This window comes from Heloderma suspectum, chromosome 4, assembly GCF_057233095.1.
Source record: "Heloderma suspectum isolate Gila_16-S chromosome 4, 16-S_ref, whole genome shotgun sequence".
Classification (NCBI taxonomy): domain Eukaryota; kingdom Metazoa; phylum Chordata; class Lepidosauria; order Squamata; family Helodermatidae; genus Heloderma; species Heloderma suspectum.
Window position 1 is genome coordinate 257,601,502 of NC_139461.1, and position 18,968 is coordinate 257,620,469.

The 18,968-nt window shown below is 43.5% G+C and overlaps 1 protein-coding gene across 2 annotated transcripts in view; it reads right to left on the reverse strand.

The window, feature by feature from the left end:
* Positions 1-18,968, reverse strand: part of KCND3 (potassium voltage-gated channel subfamily D member 3) — a 479,226-nt gene that overhangs the window by 93,277 nt on the left and 366,981 nt on the right. For both annotated transcript variants that reach the window (XM_084848355.1, XM_084848354.1), the window contains exon 2: positions 6,180-6,342. In XM_084848355.1, coding sequence (XP_084704481.1) covers positions 6,180-6,342 — 163 coding nt within the window. The remainder of the gene's footprint in view (positions 1-6,179; positions 6,343-18,968) is intronic.

The window sequence follows — 18,968 nt, forward strand, 5'->3', positions numbered from 1 at the left end:
TCTATAGTTGAGGTACCACAGACTTATATATCTTTTCTACATGTTTCGAGAGTTAAGGTGCAGCGAAGACATGTGTATTAAGCGATAAAATCGTAATAGTAATGCTCTAATTCCTAGAACATTAGCAGACTTCGACATCAGTGCCGAGTTGCATGTGTGAATGGTCTATCATAGAAAGTAATGCCACCAGGGTGGGGCTTTGGGGCAGATGTCCAGGGCCCCACTCAGCAGAATGAGGACGAGGAGGAGGACCCCCGAATGCACCATTGCTGGCTTACCACAATCTAAAGTATGTGAAATAATACATGTTACCATCTAAAGAGACAAGCAACGTCAGTGAACTAAACACTAAAGAAACACTTTCTTTATCTAGCAGGGAACTTTGCAGCAAATAGCTGATAAACCACAGAAAACGTTATGCAAGCAAGCTCCATGCCCACTGAAATGAATGAGCAAGATTCGATCTGAACTTGCCTTGTTGTAAGGAATGAGCCTTTTCATTTCAGTGGAGTTCACACCAAAGAATTTCCCTGGTGATTGTGCCTCAAGTCATAAACTTTAATTCCAACTGAGAGGACAAGGTAGAGGCACACCTACTGGACTTCCTAACTCATGGAAACACCTTTGGCACTATATGGTCTTTTTGAAATGCCACTGATTTCAGGGCTACTGGAATCTGTGAAAGAACAAGTGGAGAACAGGGCCACATGTACCGAACATGTCAGCAAAGCCACATGCATCATTTTCCCCACTGTAGATTTCAGCAGCATGCCAATTCAGCGTCTCCAAGTGTAGGGATGGGAGGCAATTCATTCACATCACATTTGAATGCAAACGTACCTAATTTTGCACTTTCAAGCCACGGAGCAAACCAAAACTCTTTCTCTGAAATTTGCACTTCTCTGAATTTTGCAATGGAATTCTCCAGTCAAGTAATGCATACAAAAATGTGTATATCAGAAAAACTAACATTAAAATGCATTATATTAGGAAAATTGCTTGCAAAAAATGCATACATTTGGCAAAAATACATACAAAAATGGGGGAATATGCACCAAAATGCTTATGAATTCCCATGCACCCTATTAAAAAATCCTCAGCATTTGAGACTAACTGAACTTGGAAAAATGCGAAACTGAGAAAAAAAACCCCGACATTGAGAGATTTGTCCATCCTTACCCAAGTGCTGTTGGTGACCAGTTCATCTGCGGTGATTATTTCTGGTCCCCCCAATTTTAAAACTAGAATTTTGTTTGAACAGCCTTGTAGATGTTATGGGGACATCCACCCACTCTTTAATGAGGTGAATCACTCATTCATTTTCATGAGTAAAGTCTCATTGAGTTCAGTGAGGATGCAACCTCTTAAACAGCAAATCTGGTGATAAATGGGATGCAACTTCAATTGGTCCTGTCATTAATTAACCTCTCTCATTAGTTAATCCCATGAGATGGTGGACAGGCCATATAATCTATGGCAGTTGCCTAGTAAATGACATTGATCCAATGCTTTAATTCAAGCTAAATCAGACTTTATTCAAGCCTGATTTGGACTAGATTTATCCATGTCAACAAAACCCCATTTGACCTCTAGATCATAGCTGCACATCTACATTTATCCCATAGAGGACTTTGATGCCCACTACAGGCAAGCCAAAGGAAGAGGAAGCCATTGACACGAATGCAGAGTGACATTAACAGGGCTGCTTCTATTTCTTGCCTGGAGTGCTGATGACATACCATCTGCCTCAGTCACCCACCTATCCCACTGCCACCAATTTGCAAATTATCATCTGAGGCCACATTATTATATTATGAAAGCTTAAACCAGTCTTGGCCCAGTCAGCGCATGGATGAGCGGGATGATTACCCGGAAGCTTCACGTCACACACAGGCTGCTCTGAGATTTCTAAAGGAAGAGCAAGTTATGAGTGCAATAAACAAAATAAAACTGGAGCTTTAGATAGGAGAAAGGCTCCACTTAAAATCTAAAGCTTTTTTTTTTTTTTTTTTTTTGCCATATCGGATAGTCAGTGAGATGCACAGAAGTAGGCTCATGTTTTATTTATTTTCCCCTTCTCTTACAGCTCAGTCATTTCCATTTGCTGCTTCCTTTTTGTGTTTATAGACCACATATTTAATAATGGATTGTTCCTCATTCTTTGTTGCAGGGGGAGGAAAGGCCCCCTCCCAGCTCATTATGGCTCGTGTCACTCCGCCTGTCACTTGGACTTACCAGCAGATACTGTGATGTGCAATAGCTTTTGCTTCAGCCTTTTCTGCAAAACGCCAAGGAGGTGCTGAGATGCTATTCGAGCTAATTAGAAGAAAGTCAATTACCACCAGAGATTTCCCCCCAGAGGATTACAAATGCCACAGTCACATCAGCTGCCTTTTGTTTTATTTTCAGATTTACTGAGAACATTATTTAATGTTCACTCCTGCAAGGGGAAGGGCTGTGTGTGTGTGTGTGTGTGGGTGCGGCTTTCTTGGACTTTTAAAGTGTCAGTGTGTTTACAGACTTGGTTTGTCCTTTTGTAAAAATGTTGATTACAGGACAATGCTATCCTCAAATGACACCTGCTGGAATAGGATTGCTACTAAATGTCTTATGGCAGACAGAATGAAAGGTTAGGCCAGCATAGCAGATATGCACTGCTGTAGCATTACTGTTGCCCTGGAGTCATGCAGGGTCAGCAGTACACCCCTAGCACAAGGGACAAAGACGGGAGGAGTTTGGGGAAGGGTGCTGGTCGGGGGAGGAGTGGCATTAGTTATGCTTCTATCAGAATCAACGAGAAACTCACATTGAGCCCCCTTCCTCTTTACCCTCCCCGTGCCACTGCCTGTGACACATCACAGGATAGGATTTTGACTCGCTCAGTAGCCAATCACAGAACACAACCGAGAGTACATAAGCCCCAGCAAGGAAACACAGCTTGAGATGCATACTGTAGTAGAGTTAAATCACTTTGCCCTAGGTCTAGGGAACGCATGTGAGAACTTGTATTGGTGATGCAAACTTTGGTGATGGGGCACTTTTAATGATGAGCCAAGGGCAAGAACACAGTAGGATGAGGCTATTGCTATTCCTTGGGACTCTTGCAACCTCATGTGCAAGTTACAGGAAGGGGGTAGGGTTGGAGTTAACTAGCTAATGCATGGGAATTTGGGGCATAGCTAGACTTAGGATCTCTATAGTCTACAGTGTGGCTTCCTGCTCCTCCCCTTCCTTTCCCCTTGACCCCCCCCCAACCTTCCTCAGTTGCTGGGAGCACATGGCTTGCTCTCTTCCTTCTCTCCAGTCATAATGGACTGAACAAACTTTCTTGAAACCCTACGCTGTGCCTGCATTTGTATGCGCAAGAACACTTGTGAGTAAAGCTGTTTTCTTTCCTTCACTAAAGGGAGAGTGTGGTCTTCTTTTTTACTATGGTAGTCTTGTGTGCTTGTGGGACTGCTAAATGCTTATTCAGTTCTGCCTTTTTGTTTTCCCCTGCTAATTGCCTCTTTAACAGGAGGCAACAGTAGCAAATAATTTCATCATACTTGACGTACAGATACTCCTCCTCAGAAGTCCAGAAACAAGCACCCATCATAAACCTCAATTTCACTGCTGTGTCTCAGGTGCAAGGTTGACAAGTAGGGAGGGCACCCGATTTCACCCAGGAATCTGGTGGAACCACCCGTGTCCTCACCCACAACCCTGTTCGCTGAGCCCCTGCCCCTGCTTGCCCCCTGCCTGCGCTCAGCGAATGGCCTGCACTCACCCTGGCAGCCTTCTCGAGCTTCATAGTCACAATTTTTTGAGAAATAAAATGGTGGTTGCAAAAATGCGCATATTTGTGTATACGAAAATGCATACTTTTGCAAATGCATATATTTGCATAGGCGCAAAAATGTGCATTTTGTGAAAATGCACATTTTTGCGCATATGCGAATGTGTGCATTTGCAAAAATGCACATTTTCACGCATATGCAAATATGCACATTTCACAATCAAATTTTGTTTTTCAAAAAATGGTGACCGCAGGGCTTAATGAGGCCGCTGGAGTGAGTCTGGGCTGCTTGCTGAGCGCGGGAGGAGTTCGAGTGAGGTCCAGGGACCAGCGAGTGGGGACAGGGGCTGGGTGGCCACCCAGAGAACCTGGATGGGGGTGGGTTTGCACATCTGTAAGACAAGTAAGCAAGGGAGGAGGCCCACCGGTGGGGGACAGGAGCCATCTGTCACAGCATGACTTTTACTCCTCCACCATACCACTTGAGTATGACAAGAAAAGACACAGGTTTGCAGAGACTCAAACACCCATGGCCACAAAACATCTCCCCACCCTCATATAGGAAAGGCATTATAGGAAAGGTACAGGCACCGTTCCTCTTTAACCCCAAGCTTCCACTCTTCTCATTACATGAATCATTCTTCCTTGCTATATCAGAGCCAGGGAACGTGCAACTCCTTAAATGGGATGAATGAATATTGTCTTAATGACAGTACTTCCCTATATCAGGTACAGCACAGCAGAAAACTGACCTCATTGGGACTATCAATGAGAGGGCTACAACTAAGCAGTGGAGCAGTATGAGGTGAAGGGTGGTGGGCTACCTTAGGTGTGCTCAATGATGTACTCATCAGTTTTGAAGTACAAGTGCTTTTCATGGAAGTCCCCATAGCCGCGAGCCCAAGGAGAGTCCAGGAATTCAGGCAGCTGTGTTAATCCATATCAACAAACCAGTTCTAGCAGTTTTACCTTCATCAGGAGCAGGTCTTTTGTAAAGCGAATGGGTCTTAATGGCCCATTCAAGAGCAAGCCATTTTTGGGTGGTGGTGGTGGTTTGCAGGTGACATCAGCCTCCCTACTAATCAAGGAGTGCCAGTGCTGCATCCTTGTGAGCCCTCGCTCCACTACACCACTGGGTGTGCTAGGTAGAGACACTGGCAATCAACCAAATGAACATGGGAGAAGTGCGGCTGGATGGGATGAAAGGGGTTAAGAAAATTAAATGAAAGGTACCCTTGGGCATTAATGAGTCAGACAATAACTGGGACTGAACCTCTTCCCAGCTGAACCTGAGCTGTCCCACTGTGCTGCAGCCCTACATGGGGTTCCTTTCAGATCTGGATTCTATGGCTGTACTTTCTGGGGCCTCTATGTATAAGGTTGGTGTGTATGTGGGGATGTCATAGGATGGGCTTCTGGGAGACCACAAAGGCCCCATTACGAGTATTTTCTGTCAACTGCTGTGCCTGTGTGATTAGATTAGGTACTGCCATGGGATTTAAGCCCTTCTTCCAGAAGGCCTTCTCCTAGCCTGGGACCTATGGAGATGGCTGGCAGTAATGACTGGAATAGCAGTCTTTCTGTCCCTCTGTGATCCTGGCCTTTTCTCCAGCAAAATCATGCTGTGTTCAAACTACTGCTCTCTGTGTAGGCTTCTGGTAGATTCAAACCACTACCTGTTTACTACAACACTTGGCCTGACTTACAGGGTTGTTGTGAGGTCCAACATCACAAAGACTGTAATGCACTTTGAACATACATGGGTACTTTTTATAGTTGAGAGAAGATATCTGCCCCCCTGATCATGCTTAAAAATAAATATGATAATTTACAGTTGAATATCTGTAGAGTTACGTCTGCCCACCCGATAACTCTTAAAGACAAATACGATATTTTGCAGCTGAATATCTGTAATGATTGATCTCTATGGCTGTTCAATACTTCACCTAGAATCATTTAGCTGGAAGTGATCTCAAAGGTCATCTGGTCCACCCCCCTGCTGATACAGGAGATCCACTACCACAGCATCCCTGATAGATAGTCATCCACCCTTTGCTTAAAAACCTCTAACAAAGGCGAGACCACCACCTTCTGAGGCAGTCTGTTCCACTGTCAAACAGCTTGAACTCTCAGGAATTTCTTCCTCATGTTTAGTCAAAGTCTCTTTGTTGTAATTTGAACCTCTTGGTTTGGGTCCTAAGCCCTGCACATGATCTAGTAGTTGTTGAGTGCATGTGTGAATAACCCCGTAAGAAAAGCATCATGGCCAAGATACTTTGGGGCAAGGTACTTGGGCAAATGTAACTTCTTCACAGTGCTATTTCAAATATCGTACCAATGTCAGTGAAGCAGCAATGGAACTGAAATTTGTCCATACATCATAGCTTTCATAGCATCTTACCTTCTGTGCTCGCCGCTTGTCAGCTCTTTGATTCTGGTGGTAAATCCGGCTGAAGTTGGAAACAATAACTGGGACAGGAAGGGCAATGACAAGCACACCGCTGAGCGAACAAATGGAGCCGAATATCTTGCCAGCAATCGTCTTGGGCACCATATCTCCATAACTGGTGTAAAAGACAGACAAAACAAGATGGCAATATTAGGACAAAGCTCATCACAGGTAAACACTTGCAAATTTAATCAGCTAGAAGTTGAAATCAGCGACCTCATATGCTTGTACTCCATCAGAAGTAACTCCAAAGGTTTCCCTTAATTATGGAGGTGGGGTGGGGGCAGCCTTTTGGACACTTCAGGAAAGAAAGAAGGAGTTAGAAACCTTGTTACAGCTATTCTAAACTCTCTACATTCACACTGTCCTTTGGTTCCCAGCTTTACTGGTTTATTGTGGCAAGTACTTACATAGGCAACAGACTGCTTCATCAGATGCTCCATTTAGCACTTTTGCAGAATAAACCCCTTGGCCCAGTGCATAAAAACAATCTAGAGCTCCATAAAAATGACAGATGATATTCCAGCCCACGTCTGCATAGCTTACATTCATAACAATCTCATGTTGATGGATGAGTTGTTTAAGCTTTACCTGTTTTTCTTCCAAGCTATCCTGGGCCTTGTTTCTAGCAAAAATGAGTTGACTTTAGGTTTTGCATCAAATTCTCCAGTCCCATGAGTTCTAAAACTGGAAGCCCAGGGACCCTTAGTGGATTTGAATTGCTTTTTTAAAAGGCACAGGGCTCAGGGCCAGCCCTAGTCATTATCCAAATGCCTCCCACTACACACTTTGTGCAGCACTCATCTGGTTCTGCACAAAACTAGTGGAGCACACAAAGGCATCTATAAAGACATCTCAGTTAAACCTCCAGGTAGCAGTTCCAATACATGTTGATAGTTCATTGCAACTGCTTTCACGATATTGAAATCTGTTTAGATATGGAGTGGTATATAAATGTTGTACATAAATACATACTGGAGCCTACAGATCATTTTCTCATCTTCACCCATGGATTAAACACTAGTTACTGCCCATGAAACAAGAAGTAAAAACAGGAAAACTGAACAATAAGAAAACTGGGGTCAGTTGCAACACAAATCTCTCTCTCTCCCCCCCCACCTGCCTCCCATCAAATCTCCACAGCCAACCCTGGAACGTGCTGATGAATACAGTAAAGATAAAGACATGTTCCACAGAGGTAGCCATGTTCATCTGTTGCAGAAAAAACAACAAGGAATCTCGTGGCATCTTAAATACTAACATTTATTCTAGCTTAAGCTTTCGTGGGTGCTGTCCCCTTCATCATCTGAAAGACATGCTCACTTTAAAATAATTGCAAAATAAAGTATTTTTGAGATAACTATCAGACAAGCACAAGAAACAATGTACTGAAAGTTACAAAGCCTAGCATGATGCAAAACAAGGTTTTTTTTTTTTTTAAATCCCCAGTTGTGTAGGGCCACCTTCCTGTTGGATCTGCAAAAGCATCCTATGGTTGCTGAGGCCTCTTCCCAGGCTCTGACAAGGGTAGGGACCATGCTCCTACCAAACAGGATGTGGTACTGTCAAGCATGGTGCCCCGATGCCAATAATAGCCAATGTATGTAAAAGGAACAAAGAACTGGGGGAGTACACTTCATAATAAGCTTTAGGCCATCATACACCCAGACCTCTGGGAGGTTGTCCTCTATCAGATGGCATAGAATTGCATCCAGATAGATGCTGTTAAGTATGGTACTCCTATGCCAATAATTGCCAATGTATTCAGAAATGAATAAGGAACCAGGGTGTGCACTCTAAATCATATGTCTACATCTCTAGAACTGTGTCTTCTAAATGATGGCATAGAATGGCATTCACCCCAATGCTTTGTTTTGATGCAGGACACTGTGTACCATACTGTCCCATGCCAACCATAGGTAATGTATATAGAAATGAATAAGGAACTGGGCATATGCACCCCACATTAAGCTTTGAGCCACCCAAAGCATATGCTCACACCTCCAGGAGAGTGTTCTTTATGAAATGGCATAGCATCGTGTCCAGTTCCTTGCTTGCTTTGGGTACAAGATACTTCTAAGCAGTTGTGGTGGACCAGAACTTATTGTGGGATGCACACTTCAAGTTCCTGATTAATTTCCACCCACATTGGCTACTACTGGCATGGGAGCACATTGCTTGACTGTATCCAAACAAATCATTGGGCTAGATGCCAGAAGATTATGTTGATAAGTGTTAATAGGTGATAATGCTGATATAGCAAAAATGTACAAGATTAGCTTTATAAGTAGTACTGTGCTGAACATTTCTTCCAATTTTTGGACCATTCTCATTCAATTTGATAGAAAAGAAATTGCTTTTGAAATAAATATTCAAAGGAGAAGAACATTTCAGAGAAATTCTCACTGGTGGGGTTCAGGCATCTTGTGCTTACTTATGAGGTGGTCAAGGAGTGTGAATGAGTCTCCTGTCTTTGTGCAATCATCTCTCCACCAGCCTGCAGCTTCCCTGGCTTCCCACACCTAAAGTCCAGGAGAAGAAAAGACTTCATGAGGTAACTCTTCCTCCTTGTGGCCTTTTCAAACCAGGAAGAATGGGCAGCCAGGGAAGCTACAGAGTGATGGAGAGATGTACAATAGAAAGAACACATACCACATCCTCAGTCACCTCACAATGATAAATACTACCAAAATGGTGGCAGTGCCCAAACCAAAAATCCTTACGAACCAAGAAAAAAGCTGTGCTACAACCACTGTTAATGGCAAGCCCCATTCCAAGAATCTGTTGAAGAATTCTCCTTCCCTTGGAGAAATTCAGTAAAATAGTCCTCCCCCAATTTCTCTGCCCACGAATAAACTGGAGAATTTTGAGAGGCCTTGCATTGCACAGCTATATTAAGAAGTATTGATGGTCCCCTCCTGATTATTGTGCTGATAAAAGAATGACTCAAATGGCCCTATTTAATGAGGGTAAAGCTAATTTATAAAAAAGGATCCATTTGACCCCATAGAAGCAGAGATATTACAGTCAGCTGACTCTTACTTTTCAGCCATTCCCAGCATCAGCTGGTGATGGGGGAAAAATCTGTTTTGCATCCATCTGGACATTGCAACGTTTAGTATCTTGTTTCTTATGCTAGTCGGATTGTTCCCTTAAAAAAAATACATTTCTTTTGCATTCATTTTAAAGTTCAACCTTGCTTTTACTAGATTAAACTCAAATCCATGATGATAGTGTGTTTTGACTACTTTCATAATATTGGAGTAGACAAATCATTTTCTAATCTGCAACAATGCATTACACAATTGGAACTACCCACTACTAAAGAAGTAAAAAACAGAAAAGAAAGAAGAGGAAACTGAAAAATAGTGTCTGAAGGTCAAACGAGACAAATCTTGCATAAATCTCAACTAGCCTTGGAACATATACAAGATGAGATTGCCTCTGAGCAGGTGCACTATGTTTTTCCCGAACAAGAATCCTTTCTTTTGCATATCTTTATCACTTTTACATAATCAGAATCAGTTTCCTAATCCAGTAGCATTGCATGTAACAGAAAAAGAAGTAGCATATATGGGATCACTGAAGCCAGCTTTGACTTCTAATATAACACTTTTGCTAGTGTGCTAATCTGTGGACCCCTCATTTTAGTGTATGCTTGTTGCTTAAGGGTGCAGTGGGAAGGTAGTGGGCTCGCCCACACTGGAGGCATTCAGGATGAGGCTGGGTGGACAGCCATCTGTCAGGGATGCTCTGACTTGGATTCCTGCATTTAGCAGGGGGTTGGACTCGATGGCCTTGTAGGCCCCTTCCAACCCTACTATTCTATGATTCTATGATTCTATTCTGCAAAAATGATTATACACGCAGAACTGGGAGTGGTAGTGTAAGTAGATGAACCATGGCTCAGAGCAATCTGTATACCACACTACACTTGGGGTTCCTAAAAAACACCTGGAAGCCACATGATCAAGAAAGGATCAAGGCGAAAACAAAATGTTTGAAAGTAACATTGATTTTGTTGCCCGGAAAATCATCTGAAGAAGTCATTTAAATAACAGAACAGAAAACCCGAACAAAGCTAAGCTTATGACTTCTATCCAGAAAACTGGTACCACAAAAGAAGATAAATGAAACACACTGGTATATGACTGACTGGATAAGGTGTAATCAGGGTCTAATTTGTGCCAGGGCTGAGGCATAGTATTGGTTTCCTAGAGCAGGGAATCCTAGAGTATGTGAAGGTGCCCCTGAGCATCTGCAAAGTGCCATTTCCTCCCATCCATCCCCACATGCTCACAAGCAAAATATAGGGCATCCAGGAGGTGATGGTATGGTTCAGAGTCAAGACTAACCCGCAGTATTTATCCTTTTAGAAGCTAAACTGTATATGTGACCATGTGCTCTCTGTAATACCCTTGACTAATCCAAAGAGGTTAGTTACACTATGAATATGCAAACTAAGTCAAGTCAGCACTTGTTTCTGCTCATTCTCCAAAAACACACACAGAAGAAACAGAAGAGGGACAGCAAATGATCACAGTGGAGGGGGTGGGATGCTGAGAGAATTTTGCCCAAGAATACTGCATCCCAGCAGTGGGAGAATGTTTTAAAATCTTTTCTCTCTTTCATGTTTCATAGAGCTTCTACTCTACCCATCTTCTCTTTCATTTCTTTCCACCCCTCCCCCAGTCTTTCAACTTCCCTTTCTTTATCTCCTACATCTTCTCTTTCCATTCCCTCTTCCAAACTCTCCTCTGTATTGCTCTCTCTCATTTTCTTTGATTGCAGCTGTCTCTAATTTTCATAGTTGCCCATCTCTCGCCTTCTCAGGTTGATCCCACCCACTTTTTCCTTTGGCTCATCTTTCCTCTAGTTTCCTCTTCTGCCATTGCCTGGTGTTAGCCCCTTGCCAAGCATGCTAGAAAGAAAGAGGACCAGAATGCAAGAGCTCCATGGATTCTGGTGCTCAAGAGTGATGGATATGTGAACCCGCATACATGCATGATGACATGGACACATACGAACAGGTCAGGCAACATTCAAGCCTTCTACCATGGCTCACGTTACTTCCACCACACCCAGATATTCTTGGGTATCCTTAGTTAGGGGCCAGGCATCATTTTGGGATGCCCAGTACATACTTGTAATTCAGCCCCCCTCCATACACATGCCACAATCTCATCCCATCCATACAATTTCATGAATATTGAAGAAAGGTTTCTATTTTAATACTGAAATCACATTTTCTACATTTCTGAAATTACACCAAGGCCCACACTTGGGGATTTTTTTACCATGCCCCAACTCCTTCCCCCAATTTTTGCTATTTTTTGTTTAACTTAACATCCAGCCTGATGAAGAGTCCTACAAACCTTACTAATGATTTAACATTTCATTTGGGTTCATCCTAATAAAGTTATCATCCCATTAAGGTTTTTATTCAAATGGAACAAGATTTACTCATCTCGTTTTTGTTCACCTACTTTCCTAGTAAGTGTAATGCCTGAGCCAGACTGCAGAAAGTCCTGGTCTGTTTTGAAAAAAAAATGGAGGATTGGTATCTTTTAGCTTATCTTAGTTCCCTTTGTTTAACCCCTTCATGTTTCTGGCTGCCTGATTTGTATTTGCAGCCAGACATGGCAGTACAGTGGTTTCATGTAAATGAGAGATTTACTCACCTATATTTTGAGCCTATAAATCTGACCTGCAGCAATGGCCCCCACTGCTCCTGGGATAAATGACCCTGACTGGTGCTTTGCCCCTTCCTGAGCACACAGAACTCTGGGACTGATAGTTTTTGAGAGAGCATATCACATGGGAACAGGCTGATCATACATACCGTTTTAAATGGGACAATACTGTTTTTTCATATTTCCTGACCGTCCTGTTGTTTTAATATAAATGTCAATTTTGTCCCATTTTTAATTTTTTGTAAAAAACTGAACACATTTATCATAAGGCTCCATGCTAATCAATGCGTGCAGTAAAACTACTAGTGTGAGGAAAGAGGAAGTTCCATTTACTTTGTCCAGTCAGGGCCAGGCCTCTTGAGGTAGCGACGATCAAACGCCATCCCCTTGCTTGTCTGCAGTGGCAGGAATTCAAGAGGCGGTTGCTAAGCCCCATTCAGTGTGTGGGACCAGGAGGGTGGGTCTTACTGTTATTTCCACCATCATTCCGCCCATAGAGATTCTTTCTGGCCTACATTCAGTTTGATTCGGACTTTTCAGACTCATATTTCGGTTCAAAAGGGTGTTAGCTATTTTTTTTTTTATTACAGCAGAACTCTCCGGTGGGACATTAGCATATACCGGCTTGTGATAGCAGTCGGGGTGTTCATTCCTTCCCCACCCCCTTTTTGGTGTATGTTTATGATTTTTTGCAGTCTGGCCACTGCAGTCCTGCATTAGAGCGTTCAGTGTGGTATGCTTCATGAATACGGAATATTACATAACAGCCAATATCCCGTTTTTGTCTCAAGGAAACATGGTCAGCCTACATAGGAAGCACATATCTGTCTCTGGAACTACACATCCTAATTTAACTGCACAAGCACACGCCCTGTGCTCTAGAGAAGGACCTGGACTATTAACTCACTTTTCAGAATTTTGCTTTTTCTGCTCTAACACTGCTTCTGTGATTGGCTTCTGCAAATTTCAACAAGATCTGGACAAAAGGTACATAGATACAGAAAATATTTTTTCATAAATATCCTCAAGCATCATCTACATAATTATACCTGATTCCCACTTCATGGTAATGGGGCTCTTGGCTGAGCCCTCCTGGATCTCCAGGCCCTGAAAAAGTGTAAGGCTCTGTCCTTACTGGGTAACACTGGACTCTTGTTTTCAAGTCAGTACCACAGGAAAGGGAGTGTCCATAACTTGCTACTCTTTCATGGAAGACACAATCCCTCCTTCATGTGTTATTCAAGCGAAGGGGATTCTATGTGTAGAAAAGACAATTGGCTCATACTGCCCCTGACGTTCTGTGGCTCCTCAGCCCAGTGCATACACAGTACAAACGGGGATCTGCACAGGGGAAAACTACTTCGGTAGCATTTGACACACATAGGCTTCCCTTATGCAGATGTCCATGCACAATGCATGGATGTTGGTGTGTGGAGCCAGCCTGAAACATCCCTTTTCATTCTGGTTCATGATGGAGCCACCTCCAGCTGGGACTCATGGTGCAATGTCATTGTCATTGTTATATTGCGTTTGTTTTACACCAATTCTGCCCATACTGCCCTGGGATCCTTTATGGATGAAGAAGCAGTCTAGAACATTTAAAAATGAAAATCAATGAAGCAACAATTCATACCTCCTACCAGTGTTGGTTGAAATTCACCCGCACGGCATTCTGACAAACTCCTACAAACGCAAAATTGACAAAGAGTCTTCTGGCATGATGAACGCATTTATTATGGCATAAGTCATGTTGGTCTCTCAGGTGCCACAAAACTGTTTGCTGTTTTTGCTGCAACAGATTAGGATTTGTAGCACAGGCAGGCTACAAATCCAAATACAGTAGTTGAATTCCCCATTCCAATAACATAATCTCCTCTCATTTTCATACCAGTCTGATTCCTTGTCTTGGGCTTAGTCGAAAGAGCAGCTTTATACCCTTAAAAAAAATAAAAATGGTAGGCTACTTGATATTATTTGAACAACTCCTTAACTGGTGTGTGCATATTTATTCAGATGCTGGAACTGGGTTAACATTAATCTACATTGGCAAACAATGACCAGTTTCCTTAAAGAGTTGCACAGTGACTTCTACACAGCTAGCGAATGGCCAGATCAGCTAGACTGAGAGCCAATTTACATAGCTCTTAAGCAGTCAGCCAAGCGCTTATTTTTTTTTATCCAGGCTTATCCTTTCTGTCAGTGATAAATGTATTTGTAGCAAAGCCTTCATCTGCTTGCTCCATCATGAACATAAACCATGTTCAGCATGTCACTGCTAAAGCCCTCTTTCCAGCAATTTTATGTTGTGTGCAACCACCTCCCAAGTCCCCATTCAAGGTTAAGAGGGCAGCCACTAATGCACATAGGGATGGAGTTGTGGTTTGACCCAGCCAGCCAAGCCGAAGCAGGATTTTTTTTTAAGTGTCACCCAACAGGGAACAGGGAAGTTCATTGCCTGACTTCTTCCAAGTCTGTTCATCCTTCAGCCAAGGGGTCAGTCACTTCTCTGTTTAATTCAGTTAGGAGGTGTCAAGTGGAACCCAGTAGGGTGTCCATGCAACCTCTTTTATAGAGGATGATTTTAAAGGCATCCTCTGTTTGAAGGGAAGTCCAGTCCAAGTCTGGGTTAAAGATAAAGAACCATCAGAAGGATGAGCTGGGTCTTGAAGGTGCCCATCAGTGACACCCAGGCAGCAGACTGAGCAAGGCACACAGGTCACCTGGTCACAGTCTTCCACAATATGGGGAGATGTACTTTATTTCTGTTCTATTATAACAATTTCTTAATATGGATATATATATATATATATATATATATATAGCATATGTCAATTGTTTGCAGATTTGTGTCCTTTTTTTTGGTGATGCATGCATGTTCTCTTCTTTTGCTATTCACAAAGAATTGCCACTCTAAGCCCAGTTTTTTTCTTTTTTCTTTGGCTGCTACATGCACTGTGCAGGTAGGGATGCCAGAGGAATCCATTGGGGGTGTGTGTGTCAAGTGTGCTGAGCTTTTGGCAGCTCAGCCTCCCTGGACTCCAGCTTGCTTCTCCATGAGCTGGCCCAACTTGACCTGTGTGAGTTAGGCCAGCTCGCAGACTTCCGGTGCTGGCAAAATGTCAAGGAGCCCAAAAGTCACACCAGGCAAAGCTCTGGGTATGGTATCCAGGCAAGGGTGAGGCAAGAGGCAAGTCAGGTCCAATCCGAAGGTCTAAGAAGGTCCAGTTTCCAAGACAGAAGGTCAGGATTACTGAAGACACCTGAACACAGGAAACACACCAAGACGTTGTATTTAGCAGGGAAGTTCACCCCCCCCCCCCAGCTTAGCTTTTATAGTAGCTGCAGCCAGGACATGCCCAACTCCCAGCTGTAACTCATTAGAAAGCTTTCTGGCAAAGCTGACTATAAAAGGGAGTCTTTTACAGAGCTGAATTCCTTGCTTGTAACCTGGTGCTTTTCCGGAGAGGCTGGGTTTGCTGCCTATGTTCCATTCTTGGTTGCTCTTGAGAGGTGGGTGGTTGCCATGTCTGGATCTGAATACGAGTCATTCTGGGATGGAAGAATCAGAGGAGGGAGGCCCCCATCAGGCATTCCAGATGGGCCTGCCTCTTCTTCAGCTGCACAACTAGATATCCTCCTGCAAAGCTGCCTCTGGAACATCCTCAGGGAAAGGAGAGCTCTCAAGCTCAGGTAAGGTAAGTTCTTCATTGGAAGAAGACTCTTCAGGGTGGCCATGACCCCACCATTACTTTGTGAACCGCAAACCCCATAGCCTGGTAACCCGATCCCCTGTGATGAACTAACAGATCTCCATGAACCTTTGGGGATATTGCCCTCCTCTTTTCCTCTAAAACAGGTAAATATATGTGCCTCAGTCTTCCTTCTTTCCTTATTTTCCAACTATGCTCTGTCAACTCTCCATTCTACTCCTTGTGCTGCCCGACGTGATGTCAGGGATGAGTCCAAGCCCCTTGAGATGTCTGACAGCTCTAATTCTAAATTAGGTCGGAACAGATAGATCAAAGCCTGGAGGAGGAACTTTCCCCAGAGCCCCAAAGCACTGGGAGAGATTCCTCCCAAGGCCTAGACAAACAGATGGCCCAGGCTGAGTCACTGCCTCCTCTCTCCACTGTGAGAACTCAAGTGTCTGAGGAGTAGGAGGAAAAGGGGCATGACTTGAGAGATGCTAGGGAGCATCACAAGGCACAGTTAGGGATGGGGCTCAGACACTCCACCAAGATAACCACTCTTAGAAGCCAACTTAGGAGGGAGCTGCCCTGAGGGGTGTCACTGTGAGGCAAGTTTGGCCTTGAGGTTCACAAGCACACTGTTGGCAACTTCACTACCCTCTGGTTCATCTTCTCCAATGAAGATCACAGATTAGTCATTCAGAGCCTGGGGCAGTCTGAGAGCTTCCTTGAAAGGGCATTTGTAGAAAGGCTAGTCTTTAGCAAAATGAAGTTGTAATAGCCTGAAGCTTTGATTTTCTGTAGTGTTGACTGCAAAGGGGAGGACGATTCATTCTTGACACATTCTGAGTTTGTTGTGTTGCAGCTAGGCCTCCAACACAGCCTGCCAAATTTCTAGTGCTCTCTCCACTCCCTTATTTGGTAACAATAACTCTGCCACCTCCATCCCTCTCTTTCTACTTCCTGGTTGTCTACTAGTGCAGGGGTGGGGAACCTTTTTCAGCCTGAAGAGGCTGAAATTAAATTTCAGAGAAGTTCTTGGGCGTGTTGAAATTAAATTTCAGAGAAGTTCTTGCCTTGTAGTGGTGGATGGGGCTGAAGGCAAAGGGGGTGAGGAGTAGTGGGGGTTAATGGTGGTGGGCACATTGGGGGGCAGCGGGGGCCACATGCAGCCCACAGACCACATGTTGCCCACTCCAATACACATTCATAGCACTGTAGAAATAAATAGAAGCATCATAATAAAATCCACTTCAGTGTGACAAATGGTAATGCAGAGTCTTCAAAGAACAAACCAAAGGATAATCTAAACAAAATGTTCACAAACTAGTAAGCATTTCTGCATGAAGGATGGGCTTGATGAGCATTCCAGCAGGGGCATGCACACACTCTACACAGCATCACGCAATTAAGTAACATCTTTAAAAACTCACAAAATGGTTTGGGCATGGCAGGAGGAGAGAACTATGCTAGTCATTAGTAACACTCAACCAGTGCCTGTGATGCTCAGGCAACCCCATTCCACAAGGCTAACATAAAACCAATGGAGGCATCGGTGGGTATGAGAAGGGGAGAATAATAGTGTTGGAGACATGGAATATTCCCTCTAAAGAAATGTTTGATGGAAGGTCTCTGATATCCACGCAACAAATATTTATCAACGGAACATTTATTGCCCTGAATAACCATCCTTGAACTGTTCTAAATCAAACAAGTGCAAAGGAGAAAAGGTGAATGATGTGAAGATATTATCTAACTAACCATCATGTTTGCATGACGTCTAACAGTTGCTAGCAAAAAAGGAGCAGTGAAAGTGCTTTTCAAGGTGCCTCATTGAACTATGCACCCCTGATAGCCTCAGGTCACAAGCACATATTATGGACTCCAAGGTGATTACAGTGTCAACAGATGGTACCTGGTTGTGATTCACAATCCCAAGAAGTTGTGCTGTGCTATAGCAGGCTCATGACTGATGGGCCAGTCAGCTAGAATTAAGAGGTCCAATCATCTGTGCTGCATTATGGGGGAATGCGTCATGCTCAACTGTAAATCAGAATTCAGAATCCCAATTACCTTAGCTGTGATATGGCACTCGGTAAGCAGGGGCAGTCAATCATACTTGTTAGTCCCGGGCAGTTGGTGTCCCGTATGTTTCATTAGGGAATAACCGACAGAGTTCTCTTTATAGCGCTAGCAAGGAGACATCGACCAAAGCATGGAACACCTATTCTAAGTATCTTAGAGGAAAGCATGAAAGTGCTGAAGATTGCTATGGCAGCACACAAAGTAGAAACCATGTAAAACAAGCAGCAAGGTGGCAGCATTTTCTGGTAGTATTTTTTTTCCAGCACAGCTTCAAAAGCAATGAAGCTCAAGGGCGCAACCCAGCAGGAAGCTCTCTTGCACAAGCCACATTGAAATGAATGGGAGTTGCACAACAGCATGTTAAGGCACTGCTGCCTTGTTTTTACTGGCATGAAAATGGGAGAATATTATCTGTTATGGAAGCCATTTGCACGGCTCCAAGTGTTATATTATGTATTATACTTTTGAAGAAGAAGGAGAAGGAGAACTTTGTATTTTGGATTTGGAAGCATTTGGATGTTTCTTGTTTGGTTTACTAGCTTTCAATGGGGAAATATACTTCTCACCTTTAAGGGCCAATTGAATCCAAACTGCAAAGCTACTTCTGAGCTTCTAGCTTTAATGTATATAAAGTCAGAGAGCTTGATGTGCAACCTGATGCCAGCACAAGTGTGGAAAATGCTATTTACTTTCAATCAAAACCAAACAAGTGTAGAAGAAAGGATCCACATCTTTGAATTAAATCACTCCAAAATCCTCCTAATTGGAACAAAATGGTGACATGCTCTTCCAAGCCATTACACAGTCTAGCCAAGGTAATACTTGCTGTCGCCTGCTTGCAGCATCTTCTATTAAAGTGGAAGGCTGACAGTGCCAATACCTGAAATAAAAGCTGGCGATGCTATTCAACTCCGGGATGCTGAGCTCCTTTGTCTCCAAAGAAAGGCTCGCTATGAAGCCCAAACAACCAAGTGAGAGCATGGCTCACCTCCCTCCCTCCCTCCCTCTCTCTCTAATTGTTATTGCTCTGTAAATGCTTCAGATATCCGTAGCTGAAACCGAATTGCACCACATAAGAACAGAAGAACATAACATAAAAAGAGCCACTCTGGATCAGACCATGGGTCCATCTAGTCCTGCATTCTGTTCACACAGTGACCAACCCGCTGTTGACCAGGAACCCACAAGCAGGGCATGAGCGCAACAGCACCCTCCCACCCATGTTCCTCAGCAACTGGTGTACAGAGGCTCACTGCCTTTGGTACTGGGGGTAG